This window comes from Lutra lutra, chromosome 6 (genome assembly GCF_902655055.1).
Source record: "Lutra lutra chromosome 6, mLutLut1.2, whole genome shotgun sequence".
Classification (NCBI taxonomy): Eukaryota; Metazoa; Chordata; class Mammalia; order Carnivora; family Mustelidae; genus Lutra; species Lutra lutra.
The window spans coordinates 20141961-20169172 of record NC_062283.1 but is presented as its reverse complement, the minus strand read 5'-3'; the positions used below and the strand labels follow the sequence as shown (position 1 = coordinate 20169172).

The following is a 27212-nucleotide window of genomic DNA, read 5'->3' as shown; positions in this document are numbered from 1 at the left end:
GACGGGCAGGCGGGCTGGAACGACCCTGTGTGACGTCAGTCCGCGGCGCCAGCCAATCTCCGCGGGGAACTCAGCCTCCCGGGCTCCCACGCCCTCGTCCCCGCTCCCCGCCCTCCAGCGCGAGGCTGTGGAGGGCGGGACTTCCGGCAGGGCTGAGACATCCGGTCGAGCGGGAGTTTCCGGTCGGGGAGATCCTGCTTCCTCCCGTAGCAAGTGCATCTCCTTTTTAGCACGTGGCGCTCGCTTTTAGCTTCGGAGCTTCTGAGTGGTTTGCTAGGCGGTTATCTGCCGAAAGGTGGTTTGATGGGCTGCGGGTAGGACTGTCCCTGTGGGGTTCCTGTTCCAGCGCTGGGCGGACGGCCTCCCCGGGCGTCAAGGCTTTGCGCGCTTCCGTCATGGACTACCGGCGGCTGCTGATGAGTCGGGTGGTCCCGGGGCAGTTCGACGACGCGGATGCCTCCGACAGGTGGGCGCGGGTTGGACACTGACTCCGCTGGGATTCTGTTGTCTTCTCCGCCAACCGCCCCCTTGGGATTTTGAGGGAGACCGGTAGTTCCGCTTCTTTCTCCATCCCAGCCGGGTCTTTTATAACCTGCTTTGCGGCAGAGTTAGCATCGCGGGCACGCACAGTTGGGATAGCGGTTAGGAAACACAGATTTTTGCTCTTTAACTGTATTCAGCGTAGAGAAATATTTGAGCACCTACTGTGTGCCGGGTTCTGTCTTCGGCGCTGGAGATGGTGATGAACAAGACTCAGTCCCTGCTGTCAATGAATTTTACCTTGTACTTGGGAGGGACTGACAGTTGAGTACCTAGAGATATTTTTAAAAAAAGATAGACACTATGTAAATAATTAAAATCAGTTGGTAGACTAACGACAATGTCAGGAGAGAGTTAAGTCAAGATTTGAACGACGAAAAGGAGCTAATCTCAAGAAGAGCCGAAGGAACAGACGTTCAGCAAAAGACAACAGTGCAGAGGCTTAACGTTGGTATCGCTCTTGGCTGTGAAGGGGAGACTTAGAGGCCATTGGCTAGGTACGATGTAGAAGTGAGAAGGGGCCAGATGGTGTAGAGCTTTGTAAGTGTTAAGGAGTTGGGATATTTAAGTATTAATAGAAAGCCATAGGAGAGATTTTAGCAGGGGAATGACATAATATGACTTACGATTTAAAGGAATTGCTCTGTTATGGAGAGGATGGTTTTGGAGGGCATGGGTGGAAGCAGTTCAAAATTAATCAGTAGGGGTGCCTGGTGACTCAGTTAAGCATCTGACTCTTGATTTCAGCTCAGGTCATGATCTGAGGGTTATGAGATGAGTCCCTCATCAGGCTCCACACTGGGCATGGAGCCTGCTTAAGAGTCTCTCCCTCTGCAACCCCCCACCCCAGCTCATGTATGCTCTCTCTCAAAAAAAAAAAAAAAAAATTGACAAAAGTAATTCAGTTCAGACTTGATGGGAGCTAGATATAGGGTAACAGGATTATGTTTTAGGTAGAAGTGATAAGATTTGGTGTATTGAATGTGGGTTACCCTGTGAGGCAAAAGGAATTAAGGATAACTCCTACATGAAACATTGAGAGTTCCTTTGGAATTCCAAGAATACCGTTTTTACTTTGTGTTTACAGTAAGGATTCTTTACATATAGATTTTATTAATCAGTTGGGGATTTTTTTCAGTTAATATATGTTGATCATTTTCTGTGTGTCAGATCTAACATTCGTGGGTAGGGATGCATTGATAAACACCACCCTGATTGACACTGGGCTTGCAGTAGGTAAGAGGGGAAACATTAAGGGATTAGACAATTGATATTTGTATTAGAATTGGGTAGCTAGTACAGAGGAAAAACGGATGAGGAATAAGGAAGACTTCCATGAGCAAATTATCATTACTGGGAGGTTACATTGGATTTAGCCAGAAAAATAAGATTTTATTTCAAATTAATTGCAGATTTTTGTTTCCAGATAAGCATGTATAAGGCTTTAGGGAAGAAGTAGGAAGGTGAAACCCAGCTCAGTGTTGCTGGTGAGTAGTTGACGGTAATGAGTGTGCACTGGTTTACCAGCCGTTACTGGATATTGTGAGGATAAACCAGTGGATTTTAAACATTCTACGAGGCACAAAACGACCTTCCAGAATAAAAAAATTGTCCAGCTAAGGTTGAGAAGTTCTGGTACAAATGAAGTATGACTTAGACATGCCACTCTAGGTTACTGGCAATTGAAGGATCAAATTAAGGATTGTATTTACAGAATCATAGTAACTATAAATAGCAGGTGTGTAATGATTATTTCTTCCCAGCCATATTTATGGAGATTTGGAGCCCTGTAAGCTGTGACTAATTAATAATCAGGATTGATCATCCGAATTTACTAAACTCTCGTCTGTTTTTTAAGCTAGTAGTTCACATTATCAGCTGTTCTATGTGGTTCTGTCTTTGTTCTCTACATGAGAGGTCAAAACTGGTAGTTCCTCTATTGACTATGACCTGCGGACACATATTTTGTTTGGTATGCAATGTTTTGTTAAAATTAAATGTACCAGTTAAGTAGGATTTGCCGCAAAAATCCACACTTCCGGCTTATCTTGAATAACTAAGAAGATACAGTAGCACTCGGTCTGAATTTTCCCATGGCAAGAAAACACCCCATTGGTTGTGCTCCCTTTTTACTCTGGACCTGTTCTCTGGTTTCGAGACTCACCACTTCTCATACTGAATTACACGCATATTCCCACTCTCATTTGTGGTGCTTGTATTGTTCATTCCTTCCCTTCACGAGCAAGGGTGATTTAAAGTTCTTGTGTGACACCGATCTTGATACAGCTCCTTTTGTCGGAGTGGCACTAAGCTCAAGGTAAGGCTGCTTTAGACTTATTCTCAAATTTTGTCGAAAAGCCCCCCCCCCCCAAGGCATATTTGCGAATCGTTTTCCTGGAGGCGGGTCTGATGTATTGGTCAGAGTCCCATTTGTTCAGCAGAGAAAGTTGACAGCGTAAATCCTAGCTTCATTAAGGCAGAAGTGGGTTTCATACCGGATGTATTTCTTCTTAGTAGGACCAGGAGAAGAAGCAAACAATGAGAATGGCACTTTATGGGGAAGTACTTTGGAAGGAAAACTTTTAGATTTATTGGTATAGATTTAGTCTGTTGTATCACAAAATACATGTGTAAATCCAATTAGAGGTATGTGTAAAACATGCTGAAACATTGTTATTTCTAGTGAAAGCATTGACCTGAAGACCAGCAGAGAACAAGATGGTGTTCTGTTTGAAGACCTGCAGAATGTGTCTGAGAAGACGGGGGAAGGTGAGATGGAGGAAGAGGAGGAGGAGGAGGAAGAGTCCGATGATGATGATGATGACGACTGGGACTGGGATGATGGAGTTGGGAAGCTCACCAAGAGTTGCATCTCAAATGCAAGGAGTAACCCCCAGGTATTTTATAAATGATTTTATACATCTGTTACTGCTTACGTTGTCTTTTTTTCAAAGAACTTTTTGTCATTCTGGGATTGACTGAAAGATTTCCATCAGGTTATGTTGCCCTGTAGCCCCAGGTTTTAACCATTTTCATTCTTCATCCTTTTCGTATTTCTGGTAACTTCCTGGATGTAGATTCCTTTCATAATGAGTACATTTAAAAAGTCATTTAAATTATGATGATGAGTTTTAAAATGTGCACAGGAAAGGATGTAAACAGGCAGTTTACTACAAATGGTTAGGAAGCATGGAGAAAAAAGTTCAACTTGCTTAATAATTAGAGAAGTGCAGATTAAATATGTAGAGATGCCATTTTTTTCCCCATGAAACTGACCAAGACCCAAAAGTATAATTGCTGATTGAGTAAATAAGCACAGTTATTTGGAGGATAAACTGGTATGTGAGAAAAAGTATTTAAAACATAAAATAAGTGCTTTGACTCAGCAGTTCTTCTAGGATTGTGCCAAAAATAATGTTAAAAGAATGATCCTCCAGTATTGCTTATAGAGAAACATTGGAAGTAAACTTGATTAATTACTGAGGGACTGATTTCCCTCATAGGATCCCTGATGGGATGTTATGCGACTTTAAGATCTATTGCAGTGGAAAGCTATATTAATGACATATGTTTATGATCTACCATCTCTGCTGTGTACAAAATGTGAGTTACCAACTACATAAAATCTTCATCTCAACTGGAAGTACTTGATGTTTTAGGAGTTTGCAGAGTCCTAGAATTAGCATGGTACATCTTCCTGGAACATACCAGTTTCTGAAAGAGATGGAGGGGGAAAAAGCCAAAAATATTTCTTTGACTGTTGAGACTGTTTTGTGGACTAGAATGCTAACAATTAAAAATAACCAGATGAATTTCACACTTGTGGTCTTGTTTTGGTAACTCCTCCATTAATTTGTGGGTGAGACACTGAGCTATTTCAACTTTGAAATAGTGTAACCCCTTTGAACAAAGCTAGTAATACAAGTAATTATACGTCTTTAAATGTTAACTGTTGTCTTGGGTGTTGGGAATTATAGGTGATTAAAATTTTACCTTTGATTTCTACTGTGAACCTGTATTTAGAAATGTTTTAAAAATTGTATTTAGTAGAAAACTTTAAAGAGGTCTGTGCAAACAAGAAACAAGTCAGCCTTACACTTCCAAGTTGAGATAACGGGATTAAGTCAGCAATTACTATGGGCGCTTTTTATCTGTACTATATTCTCTTATTTATGGGTTTTTTCTTCTCTTTTTGCTATTACTTAAGTTTGTGCATAGTGCCAGTCTAAGTTATTAAGTCTCATACTTAATCTTTCCCTTTCTTGAGATAGTAGACCCAAACTGAGATTCTTAGAACTAGTTTCATGTTGGTCTAAGCTCTTCGTTACACACTTTGGGTATAAATGAACATTTTCAAATTTTGAATCTATAAAGCAAACAAAAAAATGCATTTAATTTTAATTTGTTATTTATAATAATGAGGAATACATTGTAGAGAGGTTAAAAAGAGGCAGATGGTACAGACTCCTTTAACCACTAATTTTGTCCTATTTCAGATGTCTTTAAAAAATTTCTTGCACAAATGTGATTGATTTTTAACCTTTTATTTGGGTACTCATTCAAGTATTGATGCTTTAATAGTTAACTGTGAGCTAAGGAAAAAGGGATGTGATAAAGAGCCTGAGGTCTTTATTTAAAACTAGTGCCTTCAATTCTGAAACTCGTTTCTTCTAGGCAAATCGACAGACTTCCAATTGCAATTCAGCCAAAATGTCTACTCCAGCAGACAAGGTCTTACGGAAATTTGAGAATAAAATTAATCTAGGTGAGTTTGTAAAATATATTTGGGCTCTGAGGAAGTTCTTCAGAAACCATAGTGTTATTAAAATGTGTTATTAAATCAAGAAATGAGAGTATTCAGTGTTGCTGACTGACTAATAACGTTTACAGAAGATAAAAACTCAGTGACTTAAAAGCCTGACTTCAGGAAGAGACTTTAGCTTAGACTTTTTTAGTTCTGTTTTTTTCTCTGCTATAGAATTATAAAGTTACAGGTGCCTGTTCAAGTTTTTGTCTGTTTTGTATTAGATTTTATGGTAAGATTATCTAATAATAGGATGTTGAAAATATACTGACTCTGGAATGTGTAAGTTGGGATGCTGACTCCACACAGTTGAAAATCCATGTATAACTTTTGACTCCCCCAAAAACTTCACTACTAACAGCCCACTGGTGATGGGAAGCCTCACTGATAACACAAACAGTGGATAGACGCGTAGTTTGTATGTTATATGTGTTATATACTTCATTCTTACAATAAAGGAAACTAGAGAAAAGAAAATGTTAAGTCATAAGGAAGAGGAAATACATGTGCGGTCCTATGCTGTGAAAATTCTGCATGTGAGTGGGCCAGGGCAATTGAAACCATGTTGTTCAAGAGTCAGCTGTGCTAGAATACAGAACCTAAGTACATTTGGCTTTACTAGACACTCAGTGTGTAGGTGTCAGTCATTTAGTGAGCTGTCGAATGCTGATTTGAACCACCAGCTCTTGAAAAATGCAGGGTCATCTTTGTCTCACAGACATTGACTCATTATAAACCTAGCACGTCTCTCATAGCCCATCATTGAGCTATAATTTAAAATGAAACTTGAAGTTTTTAGAATTAGACTTGGAATTCAAGCAGTTATGTTGTCTGTATTAGTCATGTAAAGTATGAACAAGTGTCTGAAATTCAGCATATGCAGGTGAAGTATTTGTGGGGGGGGGATGCCTGGGTCCGGGTTTCTGTGGCTCAGAAATCATAGCTATGGTGATGACAGTGACAACACTTGTCACTACGGAGACACAGCGTCGTGCTCATCTCTAAAAACATGAACTTTTTTTTAGTATTCAAAGATACTCTCTATACAACAAAACATTTAGAAAATAAGGAGGAGGGTGGAAGTATTCTATTCAGACTGTTGTCTTTTTGTCTTAAATGTTTACATTGTGTTTTTTTAATTTTCAGATAAGCTAAATATTACTGATTCTGTCATAAATAAAGTCACTGAAAAGTCTAGACAAAAGGAAGCAGATATGTAAGTAATATTTTAACTATAAATCATGGCTGATGGGGACTAATTTGAGAAAAAGTAGCGTCTTGGTCCTAAATCTTTTGGAAAGGATATTTCTTTGTATACTTAAACCAATTTTTCCTTTTTTTTTTTTTTTTTTAGCTTAAGTGAGGATATCCTTTCCTTTATAAGTTGAAAATATTGAGTCTTAAGATATGTATGGTCAAACTATAATTTTGTGAAATTCACAGATATACTCTCAGGAGGGTAATGGTTTTAAACTAAAATATAGATTCTAGTTTAAAGTAAAACGTTAGAGCATAAAAATATTCCCTTTTCAGAATTTATTAAAATTTCTTCCTTTCCATGAAATATTTTTAAAAATTCAAGGGAAGATTAAAACTGAATAGTGATATAACTAAGAACAGCTTTTATTTATTCTTCTCAAAATCAGTTGATTAAGATCTGATTAAGATTAAGTTGATTAAGTTACTTCTACGTCATAGTAACTCTAAGGCATTAACTGTATATTTTAGCAAGTGATATTAAGGTTATACAACTAGTAGTGTTGGAACCAAACTTAAGGAGCACTTGGGTGGCTCAGTTAGTTAAGTGTCTGACTCTTAATTTTGGCACAGGTTGTGATGTCAGGGTCTTAAAATCGAGCCCTTCATTGGGCTCAGTGGGAGTCTGGTTGCAGAGTCTCTCTCTCTCCCTCTGCCCCTCCCCCTGCTAGGCTGTGCATGTACATGTGCTCTCTCTCCCTCTAAAATAAATCTTTTTTAAAAAAAAGAACTGAACTTAAAAATCAGTTTTCTTCTGGTTTATTGCTATACCTAAGAGATAATCAGCTTTTCTTTTTGTAAAAATTTATTTTGAGGGAGAGAGAGTACGTGCGCACCCACTGGAGTGGAGGGAGGGGGAGAGAGAAAATCTCAAGCAGACTCCCAGCTGAGTGCAGAGGGTGGGAGGGTGGGGTTGGGGGGAGCTCGATCTCACAACCCTGAAATCATGACCTGAGCTGAAACCAGGAGTCCGACACTCAACTGACTAAGCCACTGAAGCGCCCCAAGATACAGACTTTTTGAGAACTGCCATAATCACTTGTTATTTCATGGAAGTGTTTGTTTGGATCTTTGTGTTTGAATCTTTATGAGTTTAGATGAGTGCTAATAGAGTCACTAAGTGTATGAGCTGAAACCAACCAGAGTTTGCATTTTGATGTAGAACCCAGGAAATATCTTAAGATAATAAAACCTTGTGTCTTTGTAGAAAGGAACTCTAAAGAGAAGGCAGTATCAATGACTTTAATCTGTATTAATAGAATCATTAAAGATTTAAGGGCAATTATTAATAGACTTGGTGTTTTCTCTTTTGCAGCATAGTTCACTTTATCCCAGCTGTTCTTTTTATCTAATCCTTCCAAAATATGGACAGAACTATGAATGAAATAGGCAGATGTGTTCCTTTTGCTCTAGGGAACTGAATTGATGATTAAGGGGACATGAAGGAATCATTAGTGAGCAATGAAACTACAATGAGATTATGAAATCTGTTATTAAAGAAACTACCCATATAGGAATTTCAAGGAATGATACATTTGGAAACTTTATTTTGGCTTCTAAATGTTGAATGTCACATATACTTTTTTGTTTTTGCTTAGGTATCGCATCAAAGATAAGGCGGACAGAGCAACTGTGGAACAGGTAAAATTTCAATGTGCTGCAGGCTCTCTATTTTATTTATTTAATTTAATTTAATTTAATTTTATTTTATTTTATTTTATTCTATTCTATTTCATTTTATTCTATTCTATCTGTTTCATTTTATTCTATTCTATTCTATTTCATTTTCTATTCTATCTATTCTATTCTATTCTATCTATTTTATTCTATTCTGTTCTATTTTATTCTATTCTATTCTATATTTTATTCTATTCTATTTTATTCTATTTTATTTTATTTTATGATTGTATTTATTTGAGAAAGAGACAGAGCATGAGCTGGGCAGAGGCAGAGGGAGAAGCAGATTCCCATTCTGAGCAGGGAGCCCAATGTGGGGCTACATCCTAGGACCCTGAGATCACGACCTGAGCAGAAGCAGATGCTTAACCGACTGAGCCACCCAAATGCCCTGCAAGCTCTCATTTTAAATGAGCATTACTTTTTTCTTGGGTTATAGTTTGCCTTCATTCTTCTTGCTTAATGCTAATGTTATCTAAAACTACTCCTTCCTGTAGTTTTGAGTTCAGAAATCTACATTTTGCTGTACTTATAATAGGACTGTTAACAGATAAATTAGAGTCATGCCCCGCTCTGGCCATCATGCAGTGCTTCCCTCTTCCGTGGGGAAGCAGAATTCATTGTAAGATCGGAATCTTTTGTCTTGTCTTAAGGTCAGCAGGAATTTTTCTGAGCTTTTGCAAAGGATAGGTATCTGCCACAAAGTGGGGGTATGTGTGTGTGTGTAATTTTCAATTAGAAATTCATTACTTGGTTTAGAAATTACACTTGTTTTTATTCTTTCTATTCAAGAGTGTAGAAGAATTTTCTTTATTTTCCCATATGTAGAGAGTTGTGATTGGATGTTAGCATTTGCCCAGATTTTTGATGTGAAAAGGTGATAGAGAGGATCAGAACATTGCTGGAGCCACCTCAAGATTGATTGCGCTGACTTCAAAGGGGACCCTTTCCCTGATTTACTCATCTGTAGCAGAGGTGTGCAGACTCCTTCTTTAAAGGGTTAAATAAATACTTTAAGCATTATGGCTCACAATTTTTTTTTTCTTAAACAACTACTTTAAAATGTAAGGACCATTCCTAGCTTCAGGCTATAGAAAAACAGGCTGTGGCCTGGATTTGACTCATGGACTATAAGGTGCTGACCCCTGATTTTTTTTTTTAATTTTTAAAAAATTTAAAAATTTTTTTGTAAACATATAATGAATTTTTATCCCCAGGGGTACAGGTCTGTGAGTCGCCAGGTTTACACACTTCACAGCACTCACTGTAGCACATACCATCCCCAATGTCCATAACCCCAACCCCCCAACCCCCTCCCCCCATCAACCCTCAGTTTGTTTTGTGAGATTAAGAGTCACTTATGGTTTGTCTCCCTCCCAGTCCCATTGCTGACCCCTGATTTAAAGTTGCATGTCTGGGACAGTGGCCACTGAGCACTTGAGAGGTAGCTAGTCTGAATTGAGACGTGTCGTCAGTGTCAACACACTGGACTGTGAAGGCTTGGTGTAAAAAAATACAGTGTTAAATCTCTCACTGGTAACTTCTTACATCAATTGCATGTTGAAATTGATAGTGTTTTAGATATATTGGATTAAATAAAATAAAACAAATTTTACCTGCTATTTTTTTACTCCTTATAATGTTACTAGAAAATGTAAACCTAGTTATGTGACTTGTATTACATTCTCTTAATCATGTCAGTCTATGGTCAATTCTGCTTCCTTTTGACTTGGTAGACTTTGATTTCTGTGACTGAATTTGTTGGTTCATCTCTTGTCTCTCTGGCCTTTGTGTCGCATTTTATTTACTAAAATTCGGAGTGAATAAAAATACCACAGCTGATACTCATTGAGTCAGCCAGGATGGCCTAGTACTTAAGCTCTTCAGATTATTAATGGTCAGCTGTTTTAAGTGACAGATATTTGGTACTGTCTCTCTGAACTTTCTTTTTCTTTTTTTTTCCAATTTTTTAGGTGTTGGATCCTAGAACACGAATGATATTATTCAAGATGTTGACTAGAGGAATCATATCCGAGATAAATGGCTGCATAAGCACAGGAAAAGAAGTGAGCTTTTCTTTGGATGCCTGAATGTTTTCATGTTAGTTTTCTTACTTCAGATACCAAAGGGAACTAAGGCACTTGGTACATAAATGGTGCCTTTAAAAAGTAAAGTAAAGGAAAAAAAAAAAAACACCCAAGTCAGAATAGCTTACTCTTTCCAAAAACAGCTTTATTAATATTTATGGGTGGGGAGGAAGTTGGGCACACAACTGTGCCTTTTCACCTCCGTCACAATACTGGATCACTGGGTCCAGGGGTGCCCAGGGTCAGTGCAGATGGTCTGATTCCTGCCGGCCCGAGTCCTTATTGCATAGTTACTAATGGGGGCAGGGGCTTAGTCTGGTTTCTGTGAGTCAACCAATCTCTTTCCCGTTTTTCCTTTGCACATGGATATGGAGAAAGACAGACATGGCATTTTAAATTAGCAACTCATTCTATGGGAAGCACTTCTCAGTAAAACTCAATTTATAAATCAGATGTAGGAGTGTCTTAAAATATTTTTCACCTACTTGAGATACAAAAATGTTTGGAATGGCTTCTTGTATATAATTGGATCTTACTATATACGTAAATTTGAGCCCTACTTATTGTACCGTTTGGTGATGATGTTTTGGATGATGGTGTTTCTCATACATGTTACTTCAGTTCGCTTGACTTTTTTTCTAACTTTTGAGAATAGAATCAAATAGAGTGAAAAATTGAAATACCATGTGTAGCTATTTAACACAAATGTCCTTTTGTTTTTGATGCAAAATAGGCGAATGTGTACCATGCTAGCACAGCAAATGGAGAGAGCAGAGCAATCAAAATTTACAAAACTTCCATTTTGGTGTTCAAAGATCGGGATAAGTATGTAAGTGGGGAATTCAGGTAAGCTCCGATTTTTTTTCCAGTTGGCCTAATTTCTCTATCCTAAAATACAGACTGGAATAATGGAATGATTGGAATAACAAATATTTTTCTCGTTCAAGATTTCGTCATGGCTATTGTAAAGGAAACCCCAGGAAAATGGTGAAAACCTGGGCAGAAAAAGAAATGAGGAACTTAATCAGGTGACTGTCTGGGGGGTGTGGCTGTGCTGCGGCAGGCCATACTGGCCGTCGCTCCTTCCTGCTGACAAATCCCAGGGTGGCTCTGTCCAAAAGTGGGTACTTGGAGTGCTGTTTGTTTCTGTTAGGTCCAGCACATTCCTGGACAAATAAGAACTACCTTGTCTTCTCTGTTTTGGGAACCCATTACTTTCCCACTCTGTTTTTGGAAAAATTTACATTTATTTAGCAAGGCTGGGTCATTCCAAGCACCTGGAAGCCATGTGAAAGCATTTAAAATTTATACTGAGGATGGTAGGGGGCAGTTGCAAGATTTTAAATAGGGAAATGATGCAGTCGGGTTTTGAGACTGATCTGTCATTTTTTATAGGCATCGGAGTTTTAGACAATTTTGTTAGGACCTAAACTCTATCATGGTTTTCTTTTTCTGATTTCAGTCCAATCTTGGACATATTTATCCATTCTTTGTGCTGACACTTTTATATCAGGTGAGGGCAACTTAATCGAGCTGAGACCAAGTTTTCTCAAAAAATTGAAGTTTTGGGGTGCCTGGGTGGCTCAATTGTTTCATTTCTGCCTTTGGCTCAGGTCGTGATCCCAGCATCCTGGGATGGAGCCCCACATTGGGCTCCCTGCTCGGCAGGAAGCCTGCTTCTCCCTCACCAGCTCCCCTGTGCTTGTGTCCTTCTCTCTCTGTGTCTCTCTGTCATAAATAAATAAAATCTTAAAAAATCTTTTTTGAAGTTTTTTTCCCCTCTTTCAAATACCTTTTTGGCATTTTATCTGCAGTGCATTAATGACATACATTGGATATTTTAGTATTAAATACTTGTTTTGAAAGTACTTTTGAAATCTTCCTGTGTTCAGCTAGCTATTATGTATGAGTCCAGCTGTTTTGTTTTGTAAGTAAACTACACCCAGTGTGGGTGGGGCTCTAACTCACTACCCCAGGATCAAGAGTCTCGTGCTCACTCTTACCATCTGAGCCAGCCAGGTGCCCTGAGTCCAACTGTTTTTTTTTTAAATCATTGTTGAGGCTAATCAACTCAGAAGACAGATCTGCTGTAGTTTACCAATTCCAAGGTGCACAATTCACAGTTTCACGTCTCTGGAATTGGGCTGAGCCTTAGAGGCGGTGAGATGTAGGTTAATTGCCAGTGTTTTGTCATTCTTGGTTGTGCATCATGGTGCTACCCAAAATCTCTGGGGTCTTCAAGTTTCTGAAATGCAGTAACACCATTGAGACATGTTGATGCTGTTTCCTAACAGCCATATTAATCTTGTGTTCTGTAGCTGTTGTCATTTGTTTTGGATACTGGGTCACCTTTTCCCTTGTCCTTTTGTCTTTGAATACCACAGGCTAAACACAGCACAGATCCCATGCCCAGAACCTATCCTGCTGAGAAGTCATGTTCTTGTCATGGGCTTCATTGGTAAAGATGACATGTGAGTACGTAGAAGGCTAAGAATTACATGGTCAGAGGTGTAAAGATTTTATCAGAGGTGTATTTTTAAGAAATTTTTTTTCAGAAGTATATTTTTAAGTGCTTTGAATTATCCAATATAGGACTCTTTCCCATTTAAATAGCTCCTTTCATCTTGGAATTTTTTTTGTGAATCTTTCCCACTGTACTCGTGCATAGAGTTACTCATTTATTCTACCTTTTTAAGTCTCAGAATGCTTCAGAATAACAAAGTTCACCCAGTTTTGAGGAATGTTTTACACAGTAAGCTGGGAGAATACCTGTTTCTAGACAGCTTTTCAGATTGGTACATCTGTAGTGATATAGTTTAGTGATAAGTTGTTGAAAAGAAATCCATGTGGCCATGTGTGGTACAAAGCAAGAAAACTCATTCTGGGGCATTTTATCTTAGTTTGTTTTATTTGTATTCAAGGCCAGCGCCACTGTTGAAAAACGTCCAGTTATCAGAATCCAAGGCTCGGGAGTTATATCTACAGCTCATCCAGTATATGAGAAGAATGTATCAAGATGCCAGACTTGTCCACGCAGATCTCAGTGAATTTAACATGCTGTGAGTGTGTTTTGACCCTTAGGAACCTCCTGTACAGCACTTCATGGCCTTCAAGAAAATAAAATCCAAAGCAAGGAGTCCTTTTTATTTTATTTTTAGATTTATTTATTTGAGAGAGAAACAGAGACAGGAAGAACACGAACAGGGAGGAGAGGGAGAAGCAGACACCCACCTGAGCAGGGAGACCAACCCGGCCCTCCATCCCAGGACCCTGGGATCATGACTTGAGCCAAAGGCAGATGCTTAATGACTGAGCCACCCAGGCGCCCCCAAGAAGTCATTTTTAAATTCTAGAGTTTTCAAGTTGGCTTTCACATGGTCATAGTGTAGGATGTGTTGTTCTGTGCCCTACAGTGGACTTAGTCACAGAACTGACCATCTGATCCTTAACAGATTTACAGGACTTTGGAAATTGTTTCAGTTTTCATCTCCTGCTAGTCAGAGTGGCCTCTTACCCTTACCCACCTTGTTCGTTCTGTTGGCTATTTCCTTTGCTCTTAAGATAGAATTTTTTTGAACAAAAAAGTGCAGGAAAGTAGTCGATCCCAAGACCCTGTGTGTCTGGCCCACAGGTACCACAGCGGAGATGTGTACATCATTGACGTTTCTCAGTCCGTAGAGCATGACCACCCACACGCCTTGGAGTTCTTAAGAAAGGACTGTGCCAACGTCAACGGTGAGTGGAAATTGGAGTTTCCTACCAAGTTGTTTGTGTCTGTTGGTTCTGCTGATACCAAATCATGGCACTAAATCATTTCATGTAGTGGTACGTCTACCTTTGCTGGGAGATGGTATATTTTTATTCTTCTCTTTGTTTCTCCATGGAGTAGTTGGAATAATAATCTTTCCCCTCCTAAGGCTGTACTGTATTTTCCTTCCAACAGATTTCTTTTTGAAGCACAGTGTTGCTGTGATGACTGTGCGGGAACTCTTTGAATTTGTCACAGATCCGTCCATCACACATGAGAACATGGACGCTTACCTTTCAAAGGTGAGATGGGGCGAGAAAAGGAAGGAACAGAAAATAGTAATTTGCGCTTACGTGGCACTTCTCAGGGACTCCGACTGCTCAGTATATGTTCGTTTCAACAGCTTCTTGAGACCTTCTTTTGATTTCACACATAGGGAATGAGAAGTACAGTAAAGAGCCAATGGGAAAGCCAGGTTTCTTGACTTGAAGCATTGGACAAGGTCACCTAGACCACCAAAGTTCGTGAACCTTTAGTGAGAAACTTGTTAGGCTTCTGGTCTTTCCCTTGTTTCTCAGAGGCCTTTTTGAATCCTAGAACTTTTGCAAGTGTGGCGAAATGCACATAGTGTAAAACATACCATTGTAACCACGTGTAAGTGTATGGTCCAGTGGCATCATGTACATTCACACTCTTGTGCAACCGTCACCACTGTCCATCATGAGAACTTTTTCATCTTGTAAAATACAAACTCTGTACCCAGTCACCGTTAACTCCCCATTTCTCCCTACCCCCAGCCCCTTCTGCTTTCTGTCTGTGAGGTTGTCTACTCTAAGTACCTCCTGTAAGTGGAATCATGCTGTTTTGTTTCCTTTTTCTGGTTCCTTGTTTCCCTTAGCATAGTGTCCTCAAGATTCATTCATGGTGAACAGCCACTCCCTGTGCACCCACCCGTCTGAGTGGACACTGGGGGGGCTTCTGAAACCCCTTGCGTGTTGCAAACAATGCAGCTCTGAACATGGGTGCACCAGTCTCTCTTCAAGACCCTGCTTTCGGTTCCTTCGGGCGATACCCAAAAGTGCAGGTGCTGCATTAGCTGGTAATTCTGTTCTACTTTTTTTGAGAAACTGCCATCCTGTCTTCCTTAGCAGTGAAATCATTTTACATTCCGGCCCAACACTGTGCAGATGGTTCCAGTTTCTCCACATACATCCTCACTGTGTTCTGATTTTGTTTTTGTGTTGCTCTTTTTTTTTTTTTTTAAGATTTTTTTTTTTTTTTTTTTTTGACAGAGAGATCACAAGTAGGCAGAGAGGCAGGCAGAGAGAGAGGGGGAAGCAGCTCCCCACTGAGCAGAGAGCCTGATGCGGGGCTCGATCCCAGGACCCTGAGACCATGACCTGAGCTGAAAGCAGAGGCTTAACCCGCTGAGCCGCTCAGGTGCCCTGTGTTGGTCTTTTCTTGGAGTAGCTGTCCTCACGGGTGTGAGGTGTGGAGTATCATAGCTTGATTTGCATTGCCTTGATGATGAGTGACGTTGAGCATCTTTTCTCCTGCTTGTTGGCCACATTAGAGCTCTATTCACAGAACTTTCTCAAGGAGAAATCAGGCAGAAATCATTGTTTCCACACGTGTAAATCCCAGATCTTGTGAGCCTATAGTAGAAGTGGTCAAACTGCCTCACTTGTCATTAAGTTATCTTTTTTTCACTTTTTTTTCCTGTTTTTTAGGTAGGCTCCCCACTGTGTGGGGCTCGAACTCACAACCCTGATATCAAGACATGAACTGAGATCAAGAGTCAGACATTTAACAGACTGAGCCGCCTGGCACTCTTGTTATTAAGTTCTTTTTAATGTTGTCAGCCTCTGCTAGAACGCGAGCCCATAAGGGGCAGCAGGCTGATTGCTGTATTACCCAGTACCAAATCTGTACCTTGCACTCACTAAGCAATTATGTATGTTAATTGAATAAATACATACCGTTTTTATTCCTGAATTTTTTAGCACTAATTTTAGTGTCTGAATGAAAAAAACAAAAACCCTAGTACAGTTCTTTTTTTCTATGTATTCCAAGGAGAGAACAAATCTCCAGTTTTCCAAGCCCAGAGACTCTCATAGAATCTTTGTCCCCTTAGCTGCAGCCACTGCTCAAAGAGATTCCTCTGGCAATTTCTTTTTCTGCAGCGTTAGAAACACATGCTCGAAACTAGAGGACAGTCCACTTTTCCTCTTTGATTCCCTTCATTGACTGCTACAGAATTAAAGGGTGGTTCTTCCATTCTTTGGGTCTCAGTTGTCCTTTAGTAAATATTTTTGCTAATCATTTAGAAATTAGGAAAAGTAGGGTCTTGAATTCAGCCCCCTGCACTGGGCGTGGAGACTTATTTAAAAAAAAAAAAAAAAAATTAGGAGCGCCTGGGTGGCTCAGTCGGTTGAGCATCTGCCTTTGGATCAGGTCGTGGTCCCAGGGTCCCTGCCCAGCAGGGCATCTGCATCTCCCTTTTCCTTTGCCCCTCCCCCTGTACTCTCTCTCAAATAAAATTTTGAAAAAAAATTAGGAAAGGCAGTTTCACTCTTCAGGAAAGGGTTAGGGATTCCCCAAAGTTAAATAGTTTGATTTATGCTGTTAGCTTCGAGCTGAGAGCAGCCTTTTTGGTGAGGTCTGACAGAGAGAGCCAACCTGTATCACCCCAGGCCTCGGAGTCCTTTTTCTCAGAAGTGAGAGGTGAAACTGAGAAAGATAAGAGCAGGTTTATACTAAAACTCAGAAATGGATGCATCTTCTGTAGGTCGAATATAAAGGAATGTAACTTTTGATTTCTTTCCAAGGCCATGGAAATAGCATCTCAAAGGACCAAGGAAGAACGGTCCAGCCAAGAGCATGTGGATGAAGAGGTAAGATGGATTATCTGTTCACAGTCGCAGGAAACACTTTTGAGTTTTTGTTTTTGAAGGCCATGCTAGGTCATGAACTTGATTTTAAGAGAGAAGCAGTTTTCAGATGATGAGAATATTTCCTTGTACATAATTGAACTGCGCCAAATTGGATAATTACATTTCATTACATCATTCCACTCAGCAGCCTATTAGCACATTGTCCTAGACGGAGAGCTTTACTTATTTGTTTGAAGAATAGTTCATGCACGGTATTGTACTACTTTCAGATGTGCAGTACGGTGATTCGGCGTTTATGTACATTGCTGAGTAGTCTAGTTACCATCTGTCACCATATATATTATTATAATGTTACCGACTATATTCCCTATGCTGTGTTTTAAATACCTGTGATTTATTTATCTTAAACCTAGAAGTTTATACTCTTAATCTCCTTCTCATTCCTCCATCCTTTCCCCTTGTGGCACCCACCAGTTCTCTGTTTTTCTGAGCCTGTTTCTGTTTTGTTTGTTCATTTGTTTTTTTAGAAGAGTCCACATATAAGTGAAATCACATGGTATTTGTCTTTCTCGGTCTTATTTCACTAAACATAATACCCTTGAGGTCCATCCATGTTGTCGCAAATGGCAAGATTTCACTCATCTTTAAGACTGAGTAATGTTTTAGTGTGTGTGTGTGTGTGTGTGTGTGTGTGTGTGTATACACACACATTTTCTTTATTAATGGGCTCTTCCTTACTTTGGCCATTGTAAATAATACTGCAGTGAACATAGGGGTGCATGTATCTCTTCGAATTAGTGTTTCTGTTTTCCCTGGATAAACACCCAGAAATAGAATTGCTGAAGCTTGTGGTAGTTCTATTTTTAATATTTTAAGGAACCTCCGTACGGTTTTCCATAGTGGCTACACCATTTTGCATTCCCACCAGCAGTGAATGGGCATTCTCTTTTCTCTACATTTTTGCCAGCACTTAATTCTTTTTGATAATAGCCATTCTGACTGGTGCAAGGTGACCTCTTATTGTGCTTTAGATTTGTATCTCTACAGTGAGGCTGAGCATGTTTTCATGGGTGTGTTGGCCGTCTGTATGTCTCTGGGAAAATCTCTGTTTGGGTCCTCTGCCCATTTTTTAAATCATTTATTTATTGATTTATTTTTTTGGTGGTGAGTTTTTTGAGTTCCTTTTATCTTTTGGATATTAACTCCCTACCAGATACATCATTTGCAAATTATCTTCTCCCACTTGGTAGATTGTCTTTTCATTTTGTGCATGGTTTCATTTGCTTTGAAAAGGTTTTTAGTGTGATGTAGCCCCATTTGCTTATGTTGCCCTTGTCTGAGGAGAAAGGTCCAAAAAAAGACTACTAAGACTGTGTTTAAGTTTACGATCTTTGTTTTCTTTTAGAAATTTTAAAGTCTTAGGTCTTACATTTAGGTTTTTGCTCTTTTGTGAGTTTATTTTTGTTTGTAAGATAGTCATCCAGTTTCATTCTCTTGCATGTGGCGGTCCAGTTTTCCCAGTACCATTTACTGAAGAGACTGTCCTTTCCCGTTACATGTTTGTATCCCCTCGTTGTACATTAATTGACCATATATGCGTGGGCTTATTTCTGGGCTCTGTATTCTGTTCCATTGATCTACATGTCTGTTTTTGTGCTAGTGCTATGTGCTGTTTCGATTATTACAACTTTTTTTAAAAAAGATTTTATTTATTTATTTACCAGAGAGCCAGCAAGATTACCAAAGAGTGAGCAAGAGAGAGAGCGCACAAGAGTACAAGCGGGGGGTGGGGGGCGGCAGGCAGAGGGAGAAGCAGGCTCCTTGCTGAGCAGGGGTCCCGATGGGGGACTCGACCCCAGGACCCTGGGATCACGACCGAAGCTGAAGGCAGATGTTTAACTGACTGCGCCACCCAAGTGTCCCTTATTATAGCTTTGCAGTGTAGTTTGAAATTAGGGCATATCACGCTTCAGACATAGAACATTTTTAAAGAACCCATTGAAGCATGATTCAAGAAGGAAAAGCCCGGGGCGCCTGGGTGGCTCAGTGGGTTAAGCCTCTGCCTTCGGCTCAGGTCATGATCTCAGAGTCCTGGGATCGAGCCCCGCATCGGGCTCTCTGCTCGGCAGGGAGCCTGCTTCCTCCTCTCTCTCTGCCTGCCTCTCTGCCTGCTTGTGATCTCTCTGTCAAATAAATAAATAAAATCTTTAAAAAAAAAAAAAAAAAGGAAAAGCCCATTTCTGCACACAAATGTGAATTTTTAAATGATTTAAATGTTGATTTTGGTACCATTGTAGACTTTAAATATTTATGTGTGGTGAAAAAGAAAATTATTTTAATCTTGGGAATCAGGCTATTTTTTAGAGATTTATTTGTTTGAGAGAGGGAGAGAACAATTGGGAGGGGCAGAGGGAGAGGGAGACAGAATTTCAAGCAGACTCCACACTAAGCACAGAGCCCGACACAGGGCTCGATCTCAGGACCCTGAGATCATGACCCGATCTGAAGCCAGGAGTCCCATCTCTCAACCAACTGTGCCACCCAGGTGCCCCTATAGTGGACTTTTTATCAAAAGTTCTCCGACTGTTAGTGTGATGGATGAATATAAGGCACGCTGTATTTATCAGCACTTGTGAATTGTCACTCTAGTAGGTGAGATTTCCAGGTAAGAACATGTTCCTTTGCAAGGCACGGCCGGGGCAGTACTTGTTAGCTGCAGCTCCATTCCTTTCTTGCCTGCTCAAAAGCTTTTGGGAATGCACACAAGGGAGAGAGGCCACTTCAAATCATTTCACGTTTTATTATTAGTAGCAAAGTCCTTTTGGGATGCCACACAGCAACGCCACTGTGTGCAGAGAGCCTGGCTGAGAATCAGCACGATAGATGGTGACGGACTGCTCTGACGGGACGGGGGTGGGATGCTCAGGGAATGAGAGAAGCACGTAAATAACCATTTTGATTTTCCTTTTCTCTGTGAGGTGTTTAAGCGAGCCTATATTCCTAGAACCTTGAATGAAGTAAAGAATTATGAAAGGGATATGGATATAATGATGAAATTGAAGGAAGAGGACATGGCCATGAATGCCCAACAAGACAATGTGAGTAGCTTGGTTCGTACGTAGATTCATCTTTAAGCAGATTTATAGAGGAAGCTCCTGTCCCACACCTGCCATCTTGAATGTTGGCTTCTGGTCTTCTGAGATGGCTGTTTGCCTTTGCATTAATAGATCCTCTGTGCACATTGGATGTAAAGGGAATTCACTGGTATTTGTGAAAGGAAATGGCACATTTGGGTCCAACAGACTATATTTGCAGAAAATGGAAGATCTGTGTAAAGTCTGGGCTGTAAATAATTATTACACTAGGTCCATTAACATACATATTTTAAGGTCTGCAACATTTCTTCCTGTGGAAAGGCCAGATAGTAAATATTTTAGACTTTGCAGGCTAAGAAGCAAAATTGAGGCTATTATATAGGTCATTATAAGATAAGAAAAAAACTTTTTTCTCCAAAAATTGGTGAAATTAAAAGCCCTTTAATAATAATTGAATACAGCTTTTCATGATTCCGAATACTGAGAGAAGAATGGAGTTATTTGGGGGAGGAGAATACATTCATTCCATTTAATTGAGAATCAAAGGTAGAATTTTCTATTATAAAATTGGTGGCAGACGTTCATTTGTAAAAACCGTCAGGCTGTGGGTGGGCTGTGGGCCGTTGCTCATGCCTATATGCTTGGTGGGCAAGAGTGATACACCACTCTATAAACTTGCTGTGTTAGCCAGGGGATAAATTTAAGCACCTTTTAATAATCACAGAAAATTATGAGCCCACAGTGTTCACTTGTAATATTGCAACGTGTGTTTTTCACTGTCTAGCTTTATGCTGATTTTATTTTTTGTCTTTCTTGTTTTAAGATTCTGTACCAGACAGTTACAGGATTGAAGAAAGATCTGTCTGGAGTTCAGAAGGTATAAGAACTTGTATTGCTCCTCATTTACACAAATACTCTTTGGAAGCGTATAAAACCTCCTGCATACTAGAATTAAACTAACAATAGTATTACTAGTATAGATACTTTCGAAGTTTATGGGCATTTTCAGAAATGCTGTATTTGTGTTCACTTTTTTTTTTTTAAGATTTCATTTATTTATTTGACAGAGAGAGAGATCACAAGTAGGCAGAGAGGCAGGCAGAGGGGGAGGGGGAAGCAGGCTCCCTGCTGAGCAGAGAGCGCAATGCGGACCTCAATACCAGGACCTTGAGATCATGACCTGAGCTGAAGGCAGAGGCTTAACCCACTGAGCCACCCAGGCGCCCTGTGTTCACTTTTTTTTCTTAACCGGAAAAGTGAATTATAGGAATTTGTGGTTTATTTCTGTCTCTCAGTTGTTCTGTTTTTGTTGCTGAGGCATTGATACTTTTTGTATCCTGGTCTTTATTTATGGAGTTTTTAATGATAACCAGGTGTTTCTTGATGTTTTCACAGTTAACAACAAAAAGGGAATCTGGTCTCTACTAGTATAAAACCTGTTGCAGACCATTCTCACGGGTTTAGCAGTCTTACAGTTCTGGATTCCTGTAGTGTTTTTTCTCGAAACAATCTTGTTTTGTTTTACATTTTTAGAATGGTGTGGATTAACTAACATAAGCCAAAACAAAGGCACTTTTTGCTTATTTTAATGTTTTGTTTTGTTTTTAAATAGGCTCCACGTGGGGCACCTGGGTGGTTCAGTTGGTTAAGCATCTGCCTTCGGCTCAAGTCATGATCCCAGGGTCCTGGAATCAAGACCTAAGTTGAGTTCCCTGCTCAGCAGGGAGCCTGCTTCTCCCTCTGCCTCTGCCCCTCCCTTCACCCTTCCACTGCTTATGCTCATTCTCTCTCTCTCTCTCTCCCCCTCACTGTCTCACTCTCTCTCTCCCAAGTAAATAAATAAAATCTTTAAAGAAAGTTTCCACACCCAGCATGGAGCCCATTGTGGGGCTCGAATTCATCTGAGATCAAAACCTGAGCGGCGATCAAGAGGCAGACATTTAACTGACTCAGCCACCCAGGCGAACCTATTTTAATATTCTTTTTTTTTTATTCTATTTTTTTTTTAAGATTTTATTTATTTATTTCACAGAGAGAGATCACAAGTAGGCAGAGAGGCAGGCAAAGGGGGAGGGAGAAGCAGGCTCCCCTCGGAGCAGAGAGCCCGATGGGGGGCTTGATCCCAGGACCCTGGGATCATGACCCGAGCCGAAGGAAGAGGCTTTAACCCACTGAGCCACCCAGGCTCCCCCTATTTTAATATTCTTAATTAAAGGCTTAAATATGAAGGATCATAGTTTGCTTTTTGAAAACTTACTATGTCTTTGTTTTTGAAGAATTGAATTAGGAAAACTCACACATTCAGTACGTGTTACGTCTAGTAAGTGCTATGGGATGGTCGTGCCTTGAATTTCAGCCCATGAAGGCTAGAAAACCTTTCTGTGCAATTGCCTTTTAAAGATCATTTCTTCTTATAAAAGGAAAATCTGCTTTTTAAAAAATGGTTCCTGCTCGTTTAAAAACTGCTAAACTTCCTCAGGGAGAAAAAGCATTAATTTCTCTTATTAAAATATTGTTTTCCCTTTCAATTGGATTAATAGTAAGTGTTGCTTGAAATTCAGTTCATAGGAAAACAGCTGTGAAAGTTATCCAAATAAATCTTTATTTCTTCACTTCTATCTGTATTTCTCATCCTTTCAAACTGCAGCTCAGTTCTGTCGGTGATCTGGGTCACCCCGTGAAGCCCTGGTTCCTTCATTTGGGTGTGTTCTGGAGCCTCACTTGATGTGCTGCTTCCTCACTTGCTCTCTGATGTCGATTCTGTTGTTCTCGATGTTTCAGTACAGGATGTGGTTCACCGTATACCTGGAAGGCTGAAAAATCTGAATTCTAGCATTAACGCATTGGACAATAGTGGTTTAGAGTAACGTGGTTTTGTAATATTTTCAAGGTCCCTGCACTTCTAGACAATCAGGCTAAGGGAGAGGCTTGTTCCGATTCAGAAGATGCTGGAAGCTCCGAGTGTTCTGACACAGAGGCTGAAGAGCAGGAAGACCAGGCCTGCTCCAGGAAACCCACTGCTGACACCGAAGTTGGTAAAAAGGTGAGCCGAGGATAGAATTTCTCTTGTTCTTCAGCATGGCAGCAAAGCCAGTTTCGTTTCTCTGTGCTCAAGATTAGATGATTAGATGAGTAGATTGTAATGGCTGGAAACATTGATCAGTAAGTACTTGTAGCTGTAGTGCTAGTTTCTACGCGTGAGCTTTGCCTTTGGAGGTCACATCGTGTGGAGATTGGGCTTCTGTTAGGAGCTCCCCAGGCACTGCCTGGAGAGAGGACACGCTGAATTCATTGATTAGAAATGATTGTCATTCACTTGACACACAACTGATGTTGGAGTTGTCTCGTGGTGAAATACTGAAGGGCCATTTCGCAGGGGATTTGCAACTAAGCCGGTGTTTCCAGAATCTAAAAGACTGATTCTACTCTTAGCCATCGGCATGAGACAAATGATACATGATTGCTGTCCAAATGTTCCTGTTCATTCTTAGCTTAAGCCTTTAAACCCTACAATGTTCTGGTCCCTAAAACTTCTGAGAGAGTTACTATACCCAAGTTATTGCTTGGGTATAGTAGAGAGTTATTATACCCAAGTTAATGCTCACATTTTCTCTCTTCGTCTACTGCAAATACTTTGTCTCTTTCCAACCTTTATTTCTATTAGAATATGAAACTTGTGAAGAAATAGTTGCAAACATTTAATAGTCCTTCCAGATATTTCTGTTGGGCACTCTTCAAATTTCTATTAAGAAACCCTAGAGACAAATTTGGAACCAAACTGCACCACCACATCCTAATCATTTTCATCTTTCCTGTTATACTCACTTTTATCCTTTCATATATATTTTCTTTCTTAGTTATAATAGTAAAATGAATACTCTTGAATGAAATCTGCAGGTTCCTTTCTTTCTTTATTTTGTTTTGTTTTACAGGAAAGAAAAAAGATGGTCAAGGAAGCCCAGAGAGAGAAAAGAAAAAACAAAATTCCAAAGCATGTGAAAAAAAGAAAGGAGAAGACAGCCAAGATGAAAAAGCGCAAATAGAACGAGAACGCGAGACATAGAATAATCTTAAATCAGTCGCTTTTCCCGCCTGCGTGATGAGCTGTGTCTGGAAGGGATTCTCACGGCGGGGTCGTGAAGACAGGGTCACGTGTTCTCCTGTAATCATGTAACAAGCTCTAAGCTCTCCTGTCTAGAGCCTCTTACTGCCTCCTGGTGGTACTGACAGAGGATTTATTTAAACTACTATTTTAATGAAGAGCTTTATATAATTTTATTTTTATATGTATTTTTTTCTCCTGCAATGTTTTGGAAGCATCATGAATGTTTAAATGTGACCAACATCCGCAGTCTAAACGTGAACGTCAGGGTACTCTGGACAGACCTGGGCGGATTGTTTTCGCTTTGCTCGTCCCTACCAGGGACCCATCTGAAATCCTCTGATCCCAGGGCCACGGTTTCTATAGAAGAGAGTTTCGCCTATAAGAGGATTCAGTTGGCTCTTGATGTCATCATCCACTGGGACTCTGTGCTGTTGCTGCTCGTTTGGGATGCCCTTACTCCTCGCCTTCATTACTCTTGAGTGAAGACATCGCAGGTCATGAGCTATCTCACATTCATCTCTTTGGCCTGTTGCTCATTCATCGAATATTTGAGTGTTTTAGGTGCTAGGGATACAGCAGGAAACAAAACTGAAAAATGACCACCTTCAGGTACTTTACATTTTGAAAGCAAGACATTCAACAGATAAGTAAAAAAAAAAACAATATCAGTAGGGGTTAAATTCTGTGGTGAGAAATAATGCTGAACAGAGAGAATGCTGGGGAGGTGGGAGTTTGTAGTTGAAAAACAGGCTGCACCGAGCAGCTACATTTGAACAAATACTTGAGGAACGTGAGTCATGTGCGTGTCAGGAGAGAGGAGTGTTCCGGGCAAAGCAAACAGCAAGTGTGAAGCCCCGAGGCAGAAGTGTGCCTGAAATGTTCCAGAAACAAGAGGTTCCCATAACCGAGAAAGAGATCAGGTGGTGCGAGGCTCTTAGAGGGTTTCGAGCAGAGGAATGATATGCTCTGACTTATGTTTTGGAAGGCTCTTGCTCTCTTTGGCTTTGGTGGGGACCTGAGTCGGAAGCGAGGGTGGGAGACCAGGGGTCCGTTACTATAGTAACCCACGTGAGAGCTGGCGATGGCTCCGTTCTCAGGGTAGCAGCGGACATGACAGTGGCAGGATTCTAGGTTTAACTGAGTGGAGCGAACTGGATGCGCTAAGGGAATATGGGAGGCGTATGACTGAGGGACGGTTTCAGGGTTTATGACCCAAGCGACTGCGAGACTACAGCAGTTGTCACTTCCAGTGCTGGGAAGCTATGTGGCTGGGGCAGGATTGGCGGTAAGCTTCCATTGCAGCAGAGCACGGAAGTCCAAAGAAATGATCAACTTTTAATTTTTCTTACCGTATATTTTCTTTTGGAAATCCTACTTTAGCCCTTGCATCAGAAACAGTTGCTACAAATAAATTGAGTTTCCCTGAAATTGAAGTTTGCACCCGGTTGTACAGTTGGTGGGCTACTAGGGGAGGGCGGGGCACAGTCAGCTGAGCTTTTAAAATTTTAGGTCGTACTTATTATTGTTCATATTCTCCTCCCCTCCTGACTTTAAAAAAGTTCAACATCCAAAATGTAAATTTGGGGCTACAACAGTAGCCCCTCTTAAATAGCCTACAGTTAGCCAGAGAGAAACCGACTTAGCAATCCTGTACGTGTTTGGGGTTTTATCTTCAGGATCTTCCCTTTCTCGCACGTGTTTGATCTTACTCGGACAAGGTGTGTTTGGGGGGTCAAGCTCCTCAGTGCTCTCTTTTTCTGAATCTAATACAGTTACAGAATTTGGAATCACTGTCTCCTGGGCAGAAGTAGTGTTAGCAAGATAACAGGAACAATACATTCTCATTGGCATTGCTGCGGGGAGGAAGTGGCTTGTAAGACCCCAAAATTTGGGACTGTTGGGGGATTCTAATTTGAGGAACATTCTTCTGGTAACTGTTGCTGATAGTCCGTTTCCTTGTTTGGATTCAGGGCCGCAGGCCGTACCGACCAGTAACCACTGCTGATATTCCTGGCAAACTTGTTTGAAACCGTGTTTCCCCGTTCCTGTCTTTCTCACCCGAAGGCTTGGAAGAAGGAGCCTATTCTTAAGCAAACTTAGAGGGTTACTTGCTGACTTTGACTGCAGCTGAATTTTGAGTGCTTGACAGGTTTGAAGTGCCCACGGCTTCATTATTTTCATTATTGGTACAGTTACTTTCCATCTGGGGAGGTGGGGTTTGGGTCTTGACTCAAAGGCTGGGGCATAACTTTGTCGGTTGTCAATGTGTGTGATTTCCTGTCCTATTTTGTTGATATTTAATCCTTCCACATAATGTGTTTCTGTTTACTGTGAGAAATTGGGGTCATTTCTTTAAAGCACAAAATCACAGCTCTCGCCTGTGCCACTCTAGTTGTCCTTCTTCCTTTGCTAAAGCAGTTTGGGCACAGAACTTCCACCGCCCCAGCATCTGAGCGTGGCCTTGCAGCGAAGAGACATGGACTGTGGCAGCTTTTGGCCTCAGTCTGACCAAATGGGAACCCAGGGTTCCGGGCTGCTGTCAGGTTTCCTTCTGCTTTATCTGTACCCAATGGAGATGGACTCAAGAGGTTGGAAAACTATGGTTTGGTACTAAGTTGTTTGAGACCATCTCTTCTTCTCATGAATGTTCTATTGAATTCAGTGCAGGTAGCTTGCTGTTTCTTGGTAGCAGGCCCATCCCGTGATTTCATTAATCTTTTGGCTCAGAAAATGAAGAATTGAAAAAAAAATTCTTTGAAAAGCTGGTAAAAGTTCAGTTTCAGGATAACTCCAATGTCATGACTCCAAATGAGGACATTAAAATCCTTTCATTTTCAAAAGCTTGACAGGTTCTCTAATTTTTCGTTGTCTGTACGTAGTAAGTAGAGACCATGCCCACTCAGAGCTCTGCCTTGATTTCTGGGGGTTACTTTCTGATGATGAAAGAGTTGCATGGATCAGCAGCTTCTCAAAGTTTAGTTTCCTAGGAAGATGTTTGGTGACCA

At 40.5% G+C, this 27212-nt stretch overlaps 1 protein-coding gene across 1 annotated transcript; it reads left to right on the top strand.

Moving 5' to 3' along the window:
- The first annotated feature begins 175 nt into the window (after nucleotides 1-175).
- RIOK1 (RIO kinase 1) lies at nucleotides 176-25635 on the top strand. Its single transcript, XM_047734060.1, has 17 exons — nucleotides 176-466; nucleotides 3224-3437; nucleotides 5215-5305; nucleotides 6491-6560; nucleotides 8200-8242; nucleotides 10252-10344; nucleotides 11099-11211; nucleotides 11313-11393; nucleotides 12750-12836; nucleotides 13287-13424; nucleotides 13997-14100; nucleotides 14309-14415; nucleotides 16942-17007; nucleotides 19986-20105; nucleotides 20926-20979; nucleotides 22993-23145; nucleotides 24035-25635. Exons 1-17 carry the CDS (start codon nucleotides 396-398, stop codon nucleotides 24143-24145), a joined length of 1716 nt encoding a protein of 571 aa, XP_047590016.1. The 5' UTR covers nucleotides 176-395; the 3' UTR covers nucleotides 24146-25635.
- Nucleotides 25636-27212: the final 1577 nt, after the last annotated feature.